Consider the following 15,686-nt stretch of genomic DNA (forward strand, 5'->3'; position numbering starts at 1 on the left):
AATAGGAAGGAACAAGAACATTTTCACATAGAGATGTAAGGAAATGTTAATGGTCACATGTGGGTGAAAAAGTAATCGCCAAAGAAACAGATTCTTATTGATGAAAATGAAAAAATCTCCAAACAACAAAGTTAAAAACATCTTAATTAAGAATTTTCCGATGAAGAGGAGTTAAGAACTCATTTACTCAGTCCCTGGTTAAAAGTAGGGGCTAATCTCATTTACTGTATCACCTGTTCCTTCAGGTTGGTCCATCACTAGGAAAAGCAGCACCAGCAAGATAGCCAACTAATATTTCCTAGTGCTCATTCTCCACACAAAATAACCAAAACACATAAACACCTACATTTCAACCAAAATAACAGATGAGTCCATCCTTGTATGGACATATGCTCTTTATCTGCTGTCAAATCAATTTTTCCATAAAGCAAGAGAAAAGCCAATTATATGGAAGGTAATCAAGCATACACTTTAATACGATTAAAGAAATAAGCCACAGATAAATAAAACCATATAAATGATCTGGATTACTTTTCATCATCATCAGTTAACACTGCCAACAGGTTTATTTCAGACTTTTATGTATTATAAAATTATAATACAAAAAATTTTATAATACAAAAAAATTTTATAATACAAAAAAACTTTCATAATACAAAAAAAAAAGTATCAGAATCTCTTTTGGTCCATCTTTTATCATGAATTTTACTAGTTGATTAGTATTTGCTACCAACTTACAAAGACCAATGGTTATCACATATTTGTTAAGTATATTTTTGGTTCCAATTAGAACTGAAATTTGTTAGTGTTTATCACTCTAGATGACAATTTAAATGAAACTAAGGCAAATGTATCACTCTTTTAAATGTGAAATGCCTTTTCAGTGATCTAAGTTATATCAAGATTAGTATGGATTCTGAACCAGTGGTCCCCCACAGCCTATCTCTTAAAAACATTATGCTCGTGTAATTTAAAAACATACCGTGTTAAACCAGAATTTTACAATTGGTGCATGATAAAAGGCATAAAACTTTCGTGTGATTGGAAGCTTTTTTGATTTTATTTGTATCTCCATCTCATTCTTTCCTTCATTACTATCCAAAATCCGTACTTCTTTAAACACTTCCTAAAATTAAAAAAAATTTTTTTTGTACAATTATTCAGAACAAATTTATGTTTACTTTAAAATGTTTTCCTGCTTACCATGGGGATCTCTTCTGTTATGTTCTGAAAGTTGTTTTCGCTGTCATCCATTGTCATCTGATGAGCATCTTGAGATTGTGGGATATGGGACATTTCAGCCTTAGTTTTATATTCTAGCAGTAATATGGCAGGTGGAACTAAAATGCTTAGTATGACCTAAATTTTTAGAAACATAATTTTGCATTTTAAAATTAATGACCTTCAAGAATATAATAAAGAAAAATAAAAGATATTAAATATCTTATGATGATTAGCCATTTTGCCCCAGTAGTGGAGAGAAAAAAACAAAAAATTCATTTTTTACTTACATGTTGTATTTAAAGAGGCCCAAGTTTTAAAGAGTAACAAAACATTTGATTATTATGATAATAAGGGTATAGGATAGATTTAATAATTATTATAGACTTGTCCTTTAAATAAAATCAGATTACAATTTGTTCAGAAAACACATTTTCTTTACACAAAATTCAAACCTTATAAAGGTGCTATGTCCTTAATTTTATCCTAAATCTCTTTGCAAGTGTTCCATGTCATAACATGATTACTCAGCTTGTGCCTCTATAAACAAAAAGGTTTATTTCTAAAATTTTACTTATTACTTGCAAAATCCCAAAGCATGAAGAAATTGTAATTGCGTAACAGGGTTTCTGTTGGTTATTCAGTGGCCTATGGTTAAAACTGCCTGATTTCTGACTCCTACATTTCTGCACCTTATTTAAAAAGATGTAAGAGAACAAAAAGCAAAGTTAAAAGCAGTATGTATCACCATGACAAAACCTGAAGTACATGTCATTTTACCCAAATTTTTAAAGATATAAACGGGCCACATGTATATACTTATCTATAAGTATAAACTGGGTATATGAATATACTCATTCAATATACTTTAAGTAACTTAAAAGTAACAGATTATTAAATTAGTAGATAGGTCTTGAATTTCAGAATTTGGGAATAATCCTTTCATAAAGTAGTAACTTTTTTCAAGGCTGCTCAGGGCCATAATCTCCAGTATTTCCCATTTGTTCCCCTTCTAGCTCAAAAAGAGGCCATAATCATTATACACACCTGAAAAGGATTCAAAAGTAAAGAAGAGGAGGAAAAAAGAAGCCCATTATACCACTTGGGATGAAATGCCAATCATCCTTCTTGCTCCCTCTATAACCCCCACCATTACCCTCACACATCAAGGCATTTTACTACACATTTTGACTAATTCCTCTGTTCTTTTTATCTTATCATACACTTTATATCAAATTATTTCTAAAGTATACCTTGTACCAGGAATTTTTCCTCATATTCAGCCTTCCCATCCACATATCAGATAACAACATTTGTGTACAGGTGTGGGCTACAAAAGGTCTAAGTCTTGAAGAAACTGCTAACTTAAGGCAGGTTGAATTACTCCAGTTCTTCAGTTCATAAGTGAGCAATTTCATAGCCATGGTTTCATCTTGTCTGAAGGACTGTTCTAATAATTCAACAGCCAACTGACCAAAATCACTATAAAAAGATAAAAGCCAAAATATACTCAGATTAACAAACTGCAATTTCAAGCCACTATTCTTATATACATTAATACTTTCTACCTTTTAATATTCTCACACACACTTACAGAATTATGAGGCATTAAAACTGTAACTGTTTTCAGACATCTACATCTATTCACAAAATATTAAAATATGTCGCATTATGTACAAGACTGAAAAGGTGAATCCAGAGCACTTTCTCCCAGTCCTAGAAATCAAACTATAATCTCGAAGTCAATCAAAACTGACAATGTTACAATGCTCTGTTCAAAAAAGTTTATGCAGTATTTCAAACACAGAAAACAGTTGGTACCTGGTAAAGAGGAAGAACAATGTGACTAGGGACTAACCTAATTATGAGAAACATCTGAATTTTGAAGTTCCACTAAGTAACCATAGGATCCCTGTTAAGAGTTATTTTCAGTAACAGTTGGTCACTGTCCTCTAAAGACCCCACTTGGGAAGCGGGAGGTCTTAGTATATATTAGAAAACTTCTACAAACTACATTTCCAGTTTAATATTTCAATACTGCCCCCCCCAAATAAATTGTAAATTTTTATGAACTATGTCGTTAGTCTATGTATGTACTTCTAGCTTCTGAAGTGCCTCCCAGTTGAATTCAGTCTATTTTCTTATAACACAGCTCCAACCTCACTTCCGCCCTTTCCTTACCAATTCAAATGGAACTTTCTAATCCAATTGCTACCATTTGCAAAAATTAAAATGACTTCTGGTATTTCTTCTTTCTTTTGAGATAGGGTCTACCCTGTCACCCAGGCTGGAGTGCAGTGGCATGATCACAGCTCACTGCAGTCTCAACCTCCCAGGCTCAAGTGATCCTCAGCCTCCTGAGTAGCTGGGACCACAGACAAGTGCCACCACACTCAGCTAATTTTTAAATTTCATGTAGAGATGGGGTCTGCCTATGTTGCCCAAGCTGCATTTCTTCTTTCTTGCTGAAATATTTAATTCTTGGGTTGTAAATATAATAACCTCTTTTTCATAGAGGCAGAAAGTTTCTTTCTGAATTAAAAAATATATACACTTCAATAATTTTCTGTCAATTGTACCAGTAAGATTATACATATAAATACATCACCGTTAAGTACGTGGCACTGTAACAGCCACTCAAACAATATCTACTTTGAATTTTTAAAATGTTTTCAAATAGTCTGGGCGCGGTGGCTCAAGCCTGTAATCCCAGCACTTTGGGAGGCCAAGATGGGTGGATCACGAGGTCAGGAGATCAAGACCATCCTGGCGAACACGGTGAAACCCCGTCTCTACTAAAAAATACAAAAAACTAGCCGGGCGAGGTGGCGGGTGCCTGTAGTCCCATCTACTCGGGAGGCTGAGGCAGGAGAATGGCGTAAACGCGGGAGGCAGAGCTTGCAGTGAGCTGAGATCCGGCCACTGCACTCCAGCCTGGGTGACAGAGCGAGACTCCGTCTCAAAAAAAAAAAAAAAATGTTTTCAAATAATAAAATATCACTTACTTGGAATACTGTTTCAGTTCTTCTGAAGTATCATCTACCAGGTCACTCTGCTTTGCTTCATATGCCATTGAACGATAGATCTTACAGGCAACTAATGCTTTAGCCATTGATTCTTCACCATGTTGCCATAAAAAACGGGCCATGACCTGCCTCTTCATAAGGCAAGCCCAAATTAAAAGTTCATTAAGTGGATAAGGAAAGCGCTTGGTTTCTGGATCATCAATGTCTACAATTTCATCTTTGGTTCTTTTCTTCTTTCCTTCTTCCACAACTGTATCAATCTTCCAGGGAAAATAAAGTTATAAAGATCATTATAATAAGGCCATATGAAATTTATGTCACTGAAAATTTTAATAAAATATCCTTTACATTATTCAGCTCCATAAAACTGCACATAATAGCATAAATTTTATAAACTGGATTTTTATTATAGCTCATAATTCATTTTATGAAAACGCTATTTTAACAGAAATGTCTTTGCAATAAACATTTCCCAAAATTTAAGGGCCTAAATATTTCAACTAATATTCTAATAGAACATAATTTTAATAAAGGGTTAGATAACATTTTTGTCATACATGTTCTTAATCAAGTATAACTGGAATGAAAGGAGTCAGGTAACCATTTATTAAAACATTTTAATTTGGTTATCATCATAGCTAAATATGAAAATGTAGGCCGGGTGCAGTGGCTCATGCCTGTAATCCTACCACTTTGGGAGGCTGAGGCGGGTGGATCACAAGGTCAAGAGATCGAGACCATCCTGGCCAACATGGTGAAACCCCATCTCTACCAAAAATACAAAAAATTAGCCGGTGTGGTGGCGGGTGCCTGTAGTGCCAGCTACTTGGGAGGCTGAGGCAGGAGAATCACTTGAACTCGGGAGGCGGGGGTTGCAGTGAGCCAAGATTGAACCAAGGCACTCCAGCCTGGTGACAGAGCAACACTCCATCTCAAAAAAAAAAAAAAAAGTAACAGAATCATTAACTTATAATTAATATCTCTGTGTATGAGAAAATGACAATTCTAAGACATACCCAAAAATGAAAGGTAATTCTTACTAAATCCAATTAGGTTTTTTTGTTTAATAATACTAAGTAATTTAGAAAGAAGAAAATAAAAACTCAGAAAGAATAATATTTAAATAAATTTACCTTTGGTCGGTAGGGCTGTGCTGTCTTAATGAAATGGTTATGCCTCATTTTTTCCTTTTTATCTGCCCTATTGCCAAAAGATTCATGACTCTTTCGCAACTGAGGAGTGCTGCTGGAGGTATTTCGGCCAGACCTCTGAAAATGAGCTCTTATTAGCTTTTACAGATTTAAACATGCTGACATGTTATAAAAATTCAAGAATCAATTTATATACGTGTGCAAATGTGTTTGTGTATAAACAAAATATGACTGGTTTAGGATTTTCATGACAAAATATTTCTAATTACTCTTAGTTGAAAATCTTCAATTTTATAACAGTGTTACTTTCTCCATTCTAATGTTAATTCTTAACATTTAAAGTGCATTTAATGTTAAAGCACATATATGGATTTCCCCCCAAATTTTACATACCCGATTATTTCCACCAAGACTATTATATATTAATCGAAAACGTTTCCTAGTATAGGTGCATCTGTAGGTTCCTCCCATGAGATATTCAATAACAAGTCCTATATCAATTAGAGTGATCTTATATCCTGGAGGAAGATTTCCCTAGAAACAAAACATGTTTTATATAGATCAGATAGCATTTCTCAATATTGCCATGCCCTGCCTAGGAACAGGCCTACTCTCCAAAATGACAAATGTTTACTTTGTATAAGCAGCAAGGGCCAGGTGCAGTGGCTCACGCCTGTAATCCCAACACTCTGGGAGGCCAAGGTGGGTGAATCACCTGAGGTCAGGAGTTCGAGATCAGCCTGACCAACATGATGAAAACCCGTCTCTACTAAAACTACAAAAACATTGGCCAGGCAAGCTAGCACGTGTCTGCAGTTCCAGCTACTCAGGAGGCTGAGGCAGGAGAATCGCTTGAACTCGGGAGGCGGAAGTTGCAGTTAGCCAATATTGTGCCACTGCACTCCAGCCTGGGAGACAGAGCAAGACTTGGTCTCAAACAAACAACAAAAAAAGCAGCAGCAGCAAGGGTTGCCAGCAGCTATCTTTACAGAAGGAGATGTTTGTTTCTCTATTTGTTCTGTAAAAATACGGGATTCTGAAGTTCTGAGGTCTCAAAGGTGTGCCTTGAGACAGGAGTATGACCTAAAGCAGGAAGATAACAATTTCATCTCTCTATTGCCCCAATACTTCACACATAAGATGGAGGCTGGGTGCAGTGGCTCAGGCCTATAATCCCAGCACTTTGGGAGGCTGAGGCAGGCGGATCACCTGAGGTCGGGAGTTCCAGACCAGCCTGGCCAACATGGAGAGACCCGGTCTCTACGAAAAATACAAGAGCAAGACTCTGTCTCAAAAAAAAAAAAAAAAAAAAAGAGACAATGGAAATGCTAATTGGCCAACTATTCCATTTTCATTGTGATATATATAAAAAATTGCATTTTTCTGCAAAACTAATGCTGTGTTATGTTTCCAGACTGGCCCAGAAATACACGTAAATATTTTTTAACCAAAATTATACTGGCGATATTATAGGTTTTTATAGTGTTGTCTAGGAATTAACTATCACTTGCAACATTGTTTAAGGCTAAGACTTCATTTTCCCATGGCAATTTACAAATGCACTTTTGGAACATACACCATTTGTGAGTTTGGAAAGATGGCCTGTTTAAAAATTTAAAAACTGGTTAATTTCATTAAATAATCTTAAAGGGATTTAATCATCAGATAATTTGTATTTATTAACTAATTCTGCCCTCCTACCATTACCATTTTTTTATTTCCCTGATTATAATGTCATGAACTTTTTTTTTTTTTTTTTTAATGTCTGTATTTTTACTATCTTGGTTTCACTGGGCACGGTGGCTCACGCCTGTAATCCTAGCACTTTGGGAGGCTGAGGGGGTGGATCACCTGAGGTCAGGAGTTTGAGATCATCCTGGCCAACATGGTGAATCCCCATCTCTACTAAAAATACAAAAATTAGCTAGGTGTGGTGCAGGGCACATGTAATCCCAGCTACTCAGGAGGCTGAAGCAGAAGAATTGCTTAAACCCAGGATGCGAAGGCTGCAGTGAGCCAAGATCGCATCACTGCACTCTACTATGGGCAACAAAGGCGAAACTCCGTCTCAAAAATAAATAAATAAATAAATAAATAAATAAAATCTTGTTTTCATCTGTGAAATTTCTAATTTCTAGATAGCTATATCCTTTAAATCTCTAATTTGAAAATAAATCAAAATACATATTTCCATCTTGAATACATGATTTTTGGTTTTAACTCAAGCAGCCTCAAAATATGCTGATTGAGAATGTCACCTATGATACTTGTCAATATTATTTATTAAAAATGACAAATGCCATTATATGAACCCACTTGAATAAGAAATATTTAAATTAGGTAAAATAATGTGAATTATCTATCAAATGTCATGACGATCAAGTTCTCAAACTATACTAAGCCATAAAACTCTTTACCAACGTGAATCAAAATATTCAATTACTGCCTTTACTTCAGGATTTATCACTTACAGAAATCAAAAAATAGGGCTTATTATCATAGCCACCAATGTAACAACAATGTATACAAATTCTCAGATTTGTTTCCAAAATTTTAACTACCATAATTCTTAGAAATATGGTCTTAAGGTCTCCCCCATTACTTAAGATTTCTAGGGGAAGGAGAGGAAATTTTAATTATTTAAAAAGACCAAATCAAACTGATGTGAAATGACCAGAATAGGCAAATCATTAGATTAATAGTTATCCTAGGAGGGAAACGGAAGTGGGGAGTAGAGAAGGAGAAGAAATGAGGAGTGACCGCTAAAGGGTACAGGGTAACTTTTCGAAGTATTATAAATGCTCTAAAGTTAGACTGTGGCAATGGCTGCACAACTCTGTGAATAAAGTCAAAAAAGTATGCTTTTTTTTTTTTTTTGAGACAAAGGATCTTGCTGTGTTGTCCAGGCTGGAGTGCAATGGCACAATCTCAGCTTGCAGCAACCTCCGCTTCCTAGGTTCAAGCAATTCTTCTGCCTCAGCCTCCTGAGTAGCTGGGACTACAGGCACACGCCACCACGCCTGGCTAATTTTTGTATTTTTAGTAGAGACAAGGTTTCACTATTTTGGCTAGGCTGTTCTTGAACTCCTGACCTCAAGCCACCACGCCTGGCCAATATACACTTTAAATGAACGAATTTTGTAATTTGTGAAATACATTTCAATAAAGCTATAAAGAAAAGCACACGTGGGCTGGGCGTAATGGCTCACACCTGTAATCCCAGCAGTTTGGGAGGCCGAGGTGGGTGGATCACCTGAGGTCAGGGGTTCGAGACCAGCCTGGCCAACATGATGAAACCCCATCTCTACAAAAAAAATAGTAACAATAATAAATAAATAAATAAGCCGGGTGTGGTGGCACACACCTGTAGTGCCAGCTACTTGGGAGGCTGATAGGAGAACTGCTTGAACCTGAGAGGCAGTGGGTGCAGTGAACCAAGATCGTGCCATTGCACTCCAACCTGGGCAACAGACCAAGACTCCATCTCAAAAAAAAACAAAATCAGCCAGGCGTGGTGGCAGACACCTGCAATCCTAGCTACTCAGGAGGCTGAGGCAGAAGAATCACTTGAACCCGGGAGACGGAGGTTGCAGTGAGCCGAGATCGCGCCACCGTACTCCAGCCTGGGCAAGAAAGGGCAAAACTTCATTTCCAAAAAAAAATTTTTTTAATATAAAATGTCTCGGTTCTTCCTATGGGATAGTTTAGTATTAAATCAGTTACAAAATAATGAAAATGAAAACAGAAAATGACATTTTTTTTTTTTTTTTTTTTTGAGACGGAGTCTCGCTCTGTCGCCCAGGCTGGAGTGCAGTGGCGCGATCTCGGCTCACTGCAAGCTCCACCTCCCGGGTTCACGCCATTCTCCCGCCTCAGCCTCCGAGTAGCTGGGACTACAGGCGCCCGCCACCACGCCCGGCTAGTTTTTTGTATTTTTAGTAGAGACGGGGTTTCACCATGTTAGCCAGGATGGTCTCGATCTCCTGACCTCATGATCCACCCGCCTCGGCCTCCCAAAGTGCTGGGATTACAGGCTTGAGCCACCGCGCCCGGCCGAAAATGACATTTTTAAAAAACATCCTCAAGGCTATTAAAAATGACATTTCTAATGTCATTCTTTTTTCTTAAGACAGGGCCTTGATGTGTACCCAGACTGGAGTACAGTGGCTCAATGACAGCTCACTGCGGGCTCAAGTGATCCTCCCTCAGTGCCCCCCCACACCCCCACCAATCATTTGGGACTACAGGCAGGTGACAACATGCCAGGCTAATTTTTAATTTTTTTGTAGAGACAAGGTCTCGCTTTGTTGCCCAGGCTGGTCTCGAACACTTTCTCTCTGGCGATCCTCCCACCTCAGACTACCAAAGTGCTGGTATTACGGGTATGAGCCACCAGGCCTGGCCTTCGATGTGTTTAATAATGCACTCATATTAAGTAGCAAGTAAAAGCTGAAATAAATAATTCTAAACAAAATTTAAGTTTAGAAACTTAGAAGATATTTTAACCAAATAAATATAAAGACTATTTTATCAAGGAAAACAAAACTGTATTGAACACCAATATAAATGGCTATAAAAGTGGTGATAAATGTTTAAAACTTTTAGTTCACAAACAATCCTGATAGGAGAGAAGAGGAATAAGAGTACATCAATTTAGTGGCCACAGAATAGCCTGAGATCATGAGAGTGTTATACATTCATCACTACCAATACTAGATTTTGTTTTACTTTTAAAAATGTTAAAGCGATTTATATATATTTAGGGTTACAAGTATAGATTTCTTACATGCATGTGTTATGTAGTGGTGAAGACTAGGCTTTCAGTGTACCTATTACCTGAATGGTGAATAGTGTACCCACAGGTAAATTGTTCAACCCTCACCCCCCAACCCAACCTCCCACCTTTTGTTAAGTCTCCAGTGTCTATCATTCCACTCTATGTCCACAGGTACCCATTGTTTAGCTCCAACTTATAAGTGAAAACGTGGTATTTGACTAAGTTATTTCACTTAGGATAATGAACCTCTAGTTCCATTCACATTGCCACAAAGGACATGATTTCATTCTTTTGTATGGTTGAGTAGAAACACTACATTTTTTTTTTTTAAGGGGAGAGAGCTTTTCAGTATTTCTACTGGCAATTTTTTTTAAGGGGAGAGAGCTTTTCAGCATTTTTACTGGCAAAGTCTGCCATTAAGATCATGACCCTGTCCTCAATTTCCTTATTCAGTATCCTTTACATTCGGACAATTTTCTAAGGAACAAATTTCTGCTGAAGATAGAGGAAAAAAGATACATTCTATCAACAGTCTTTCTTTTATGAACCAATGAGCTTTATACATCATATTGTATCTTGGATGACCAGAAGCTCAATAGCTTTTTTTTTTTTTTTTTTTTTTTAAGACAGAGTCTCACTCTGTTCCCAGGCTGGAATGCAATGGCAAGATCATGGCTCGTGGCAGCCTCCACCTCCTGGCCTCAAGCGATCCTCCCACCTCAGCCTCCCGAGTAGCTGGTACTACAGGTGTGCACCACCATGCCCAGGTAATTTTTTTAACTTTTTGTAGAGATGTGATTTCAGCATGCTGCCCAGGCTGGTCTCGAACTCCTGGGCTCAAGCAATCCACCAGTCTCAACCTGCCGAAATGCTGGGATTACAGGTTTGAGCCTCCCATGCCTGGCAGTGGTCTTAATTTCATAAATTCTCTTTTTTTCTTGTTTTCTGATACATTATGCTCTTTACTCCTCTCTTACCACAAATTCAGCCATATTTTATCTTGTTCTGTAAACTAATTTTATTGGTATTTCCAAAATGTATTTAAATGCTTTAAAAAAAAAAAAGATGAAATATAAATGATTTTTTAAAATAACATTTTTCAAAAGCAAAAATAATCTTTTACCTGTTTGACGTCTCGAACAAGATGAAACAGCATTGGATTAGTTGGACCTTGTTTCTTTAGGGAGAAAAAGTTACAGCAAACTATTATTTTTCTTCTAAAATAATTTAAAGTTTACAGGATTTTTGAGAACCTCCTTATATAAATTACACTGTTTTGGAGTTATTTCCTTAAGTTCTATTCATAAAGTAGAACAACAAAGAATTGTCATGTTTACTGCCAAAAAACAAATAATCTTAGAGTATCACTAAAATGATACATTCTTTTTTGTTTCATAAAAGTCATGTCAACACTGCAACTTTACAACTGTACCTTAAATTTAAATTTACATTTATTTCATTGATAATGGCGCCGTACAATACCTTTCTTCTTGTTAAAATGTCTGTTCCTCTGTTCCATCACTAATAAAGTCATATTGAGACTTTAATATTTTGAGTAATAAGTCTTTTAACACAAGCTTGTCCAACCTGTAGCCCACGGGCTGCATACAGCCCAAGAAGGCTTTGAATGCGGCCCAGCACAAATTTGTAAATTTTCCTAAAACATTGAGTTTTTTTCCAATTTTTTTTTTTTAAGCTCATCAGCTATCGTTAGTGTATTTTATGTATGGCCCAAGACAATTCTTCTTCCAATGTGGCTCAGGAAAGCCAAAAGATTGGACATCCCTGATTTAACATTTATATATGCCATAATTTTGCCATTATCTTACTTCTCTTAATATATAATGTTAGAGTGGACTAATCGCAAGTTCCACCTTTCTAGTAATCTCATTTTGATGGCAGTCTGTATTTTGAAAAAATAGCCAAATATCTATTCTCCTCGACCAAGAAGGAAGTAAATGGCTCAAAAAGACCTGAGGTAGTCATTTGACCCGTCTGAAATTTAATGCAATGAATTCCAGGTGACACAAATCAAGAGACTTCTAAATATTTTAAATCCTATTGTTTAAAAGAATTATCAAATGGGATTTAATGCCACCCGTGTATTGATATTTCATATGATAAGTTATTATAGTAATCAACTCAATCTACTCTTCTATTTTGATCACATCTACTTTGTAAAATGTTTTAAAATTTAACTGGGTGCACCTACCATTATTTCTTTTTCTTTTTTGAGATGGAATCTTGCTCTGTCGCCCAGGCTGGACTGCAGAGGTGCAATCTCGGCTCACTGCAAGCTCCGCCTCCTAGGTTCACGCCATTCTCCTGCCTCAGCCTCCCAAGTAGCTGGGACTACAGGTGCCCGCTGCTACCACGCCCTGCTAACTTCTTTGTATTTTCAGTAGAGACGGGGCTTCACTGTGTTAGCCAGGATGGTCTCCTGCCTCAGCCTCCCAAAGTGCTGGGATTACAGGCGTGAGCCACCGCACCCGGCCATCTACCATTATTTCTTTGGAGAAAAAGTTATTTTCTTTTATATTCCTGGCTTTCAAATTCTATATAATAACTAAGATGACTACAATTGACATTGCATATAAATTATACTTTACTTTGCTCTGTCTTCTTTTTACAAGATTTATTTAGGGCCGGGCACGGTGGCTCAAGCCTGTAATCTCAGCACTTTGGGAGGCCGAGGCGGGTGGATCACCTGAGGTTGGGAGTTCGAGACCAGCCTGACCAACACGGAGAAACCCCGTCTCTACTGAAAAAACACAAAATTAGCCCAGTGTGGTGGCGCATGCCTGTAATCCCACCTACTCGGGAGGCTGAGGCAGAAGAATCGCTTGAACCCGGGAGGCGGAGGTTGTGGTGAGCCGGAGGTTGTGGTGAGCCGAGATCACGCCACTGTGCTCCAGCCTGGGCGACAAGAGTGAAACTCCATCCCCCCAAAAATAAAAAATTTAAAAAAAAACAACAACAATATTTATTTAGTCTATCCACTCAGGGGCTAAGTTATCTCTGCCAATTCTCCCCCACAGGTTAACTTTTTAAAATAAGAGTTTCTTCTAAGTTAGTAAGAAGCATCTCATATTTTGGGAGTATTGGGGAATTTCATTGCATTTTTCTCCAATGGTATATAATCATATGCAAAGGCACTTAGAATTTTTTAAATTCTATTTTATCCTACTCTATTAAATGTTTATCCATTAAAAATAAACTGTTAGTAAATAATAAATGTACTTTAACATAGTAATTCTCAAAGTGTGACCTGGGGACACCTGAGGCCCCCATGATTCCTTTGGGAGTTCCATGAGATCAAGACTTTTTTCCTAATCATATTAAAATTGTATTTGTATTGTTTCATTCTTATTCTCTCCGTGTTTGGTGAAGTTTTCCAGAAGCTTTCTGATGTGTGATATTGTGAGATTAAATTCAGAAGCAAATATGAGAATCCAGCTGCTTTTATAAGGCTAGACTTTAAAGACATTTGCAAAAATGTTTTCCTCTCCTCAGCAATTTTTCTGTTTTCTTTAAAAATAAAAACACAGCAGGCTGGGCGCGGTGGCTCATGCCTGTAATCCCACCACTTTGGCAGGTCGAGGCGGGTGGATCACCTTAGATCAGGAGTTCAAGACCAGCCTGGCCAACATGATGAAACCTCATCACTACTAAAAATACAAAAATTAGCCGGGTGTGGTGGTGGGCATCTCTAATCCTAGCTACTCAGGAGGCTGAGGCAGGAGAATCACTTGAATCTGGGACGTGGAGGTTGCAGTGAGCTGAGATTGTGCCATTGCACTCCAGCCTGGATGACGAGAGCAAAACTCCGTCTCAAAAAAATAAATAAAAATAAAAACGTATCAGGCAGAAGGTGCTAATTTAAGAAAAAAGAAATACAAATAACAAATATTTATGTTAACATGGGATAAGTTTAGAAATTTTAAGTAAACATAATTGCTACTTTAATAAAAACAAATATTTTTTAAAACTCGCATTTTTACATTCTAAAATACCAACACACATAAACAAAACCTCTTTAGAAAAGCTCTCTGAAGTTCTTGATAATTTTAATGTAAAGGAACCCTGAAATTAAAAAGTTTGAGAACCACTACTTTATCATGTTGCAAGCCCTTAAATGTTTTAAAACTTCATCAATAATTGATGCTAAAAGTAACTACAGTATTTTCTTAAGACCTTTGAGTTACATAATTTAAAAATTACTTGCCTTGCTAATGGGATCAATGTTTATTTTTATTATTTTACACTGCTTTATATTTCAGGGATAAACCTTACTACAGCACAATGAATAATCCTTTTAATTTTTACATCTATCCACTAGAGACAGTAAAATGTCAACAAAGTTCAATGCAAATGTGCTATGCACTATTAAAAGAAAATAATGGAGGCTGGGCCTGGTGGCTCATGCCTGTAATCCCAGAACTTTGGGAGGCTGAGGCAGGCGGATCACCTGAAGTTGGGAGTTCAAGACCAGCCTGGTCAACATGGTAAAACCCCATTTCCACTAAAAATACAAAAATTAGCTGGGCATGGTGGCGCACACCTGTAATCTCAGCTACTCAGGAAGCTGAGGCAGGAAAATTGCTTGAACCCGGGAGCCAGAGGTTGCAGTGAGCCCAGATCGTGCCACTGCACTCCAGCCTGGGCAACAGAGTGAGATTCTGTCTCAAAAAAAGAAAAAAATGGGAGAAAATAAGATATAATACCTACTTTAAAGAAATTTACAATCCAAAGGGAAAGACCTAATAATTGTACTTAACTATGCCATCAAGCTTCATGGAACCAGTGGCATGCATTTGAGCTAAGTTCTAAGCAATGAACAACATTTCAATAAACGGGTTATTGGAAGCAAAACAGACCAGCACTGTGAAAACAGCAAATGCTTTTTTTTTTTTTTTTTTTGAGACGGAGTCTGGCTCTGTCGCCCAGGCTGGAGTGCTGTGGCCGGATCTCAGCTCACTGCAAGCTCCGCCTCCCGGGTTTACGCCATTCTCCTGCCTCAGCCTCCGGAGTAGCTGGGACTACAGGAGCCCGCCACCTCGCCTGGCTAGTTTTTTGTATTTTTTAGTAGAGACGGGGTTTCACCGTGTTAGCCAGGATGGTCTCGATCTCCTGACCTCGTGATCCGCCCGTCTCGGCCTCCCAAAGTGCTGGGATTACAAGCTTGAGCCACCGCGCCCGGCCAGCAAATGCTTTTTAAAAAAAGTTTGTATTGGCCAGGCGCGGTGGCTCAAGCCTGTAATCCCAGCACTTTGGGAGGCCGAGACGGGCGGATCACGAGGTCAGGAGATCGAGACCATCCTGGCTAACACAGTGAAACTGCGTCTCTACTAAAAAAAAAATACAAAAAACTAGCCGGGCGAAGTGGCGAGCGCCTGTAGTCCCAGCTACCCGGGAGGCTGAGGCAGGAGAATGGCGGGAACCCGGGAGGCGGAGCTTGCAGTGAGCCGAGATCGCGCCACTGCACTCCAGCCTGGGCGACAGAGCGAGACT

General features: G+C 37.9%; 1 protein-coding gene across 2 annotated transcripts in view; it reads right to left on the reverse strand.

Annotated features, from left to right (window-relative positions):
- The window catches only part of TRPM7 (transient receptor potential cation channel subfamily M member 7), a 120,822-nt gene that overhangs the window by 46,478 nt on the left and 58,658 nt on the right, over positions 1-15,686 (reverse strand). For both annotated transcript variants that reach the window (XM_025390406.1, XM_025390407.1), the window contains exons 13-19: positions 11,299-11,352; positions 5,792-5,932; positions 5,381-5,515; positions 4,227-4,507; positions 2,475-2,703; positions 1,204-1,359; positions 983-1,126 (exon numbers count right to left, since the gene is read on the reverse strand). In XM_025390406.1, the coding sequence (XP_025246191.1) occupies positions 983-1,126; positions 1,204-1,359; positions 2,475-2,703; positions 4,227-4,507; positions 5,381-5,515; positions 5,792-5,932; positions 11,299-11,352 (1,140 nt within the window). The remainder of the gene's footprint in view (positions 1-982; positions 1,127-1,203; positions 1,360-2,474; positions 2,704-4,226; positions 4,508-5,380; positions 5,516-5,791; positions 5,933-11,298; positions 11,353-15,686) is intronic.

The sequence above is a fragment of the Theropithecus gelada genome, chromosome 7a (assembly GCF_003255815.1).
Source record: "Theropithecus gelada isolate Dixy chromosome 7a, Tgel_1.0, whole genome shotgun sequence".
Lineage (NCBI taxonomy): Eukaryota > Metazoa > Chordata > Mammalia > Primates > Cercopithecidae > Theropithecus > Theropithecus gelada.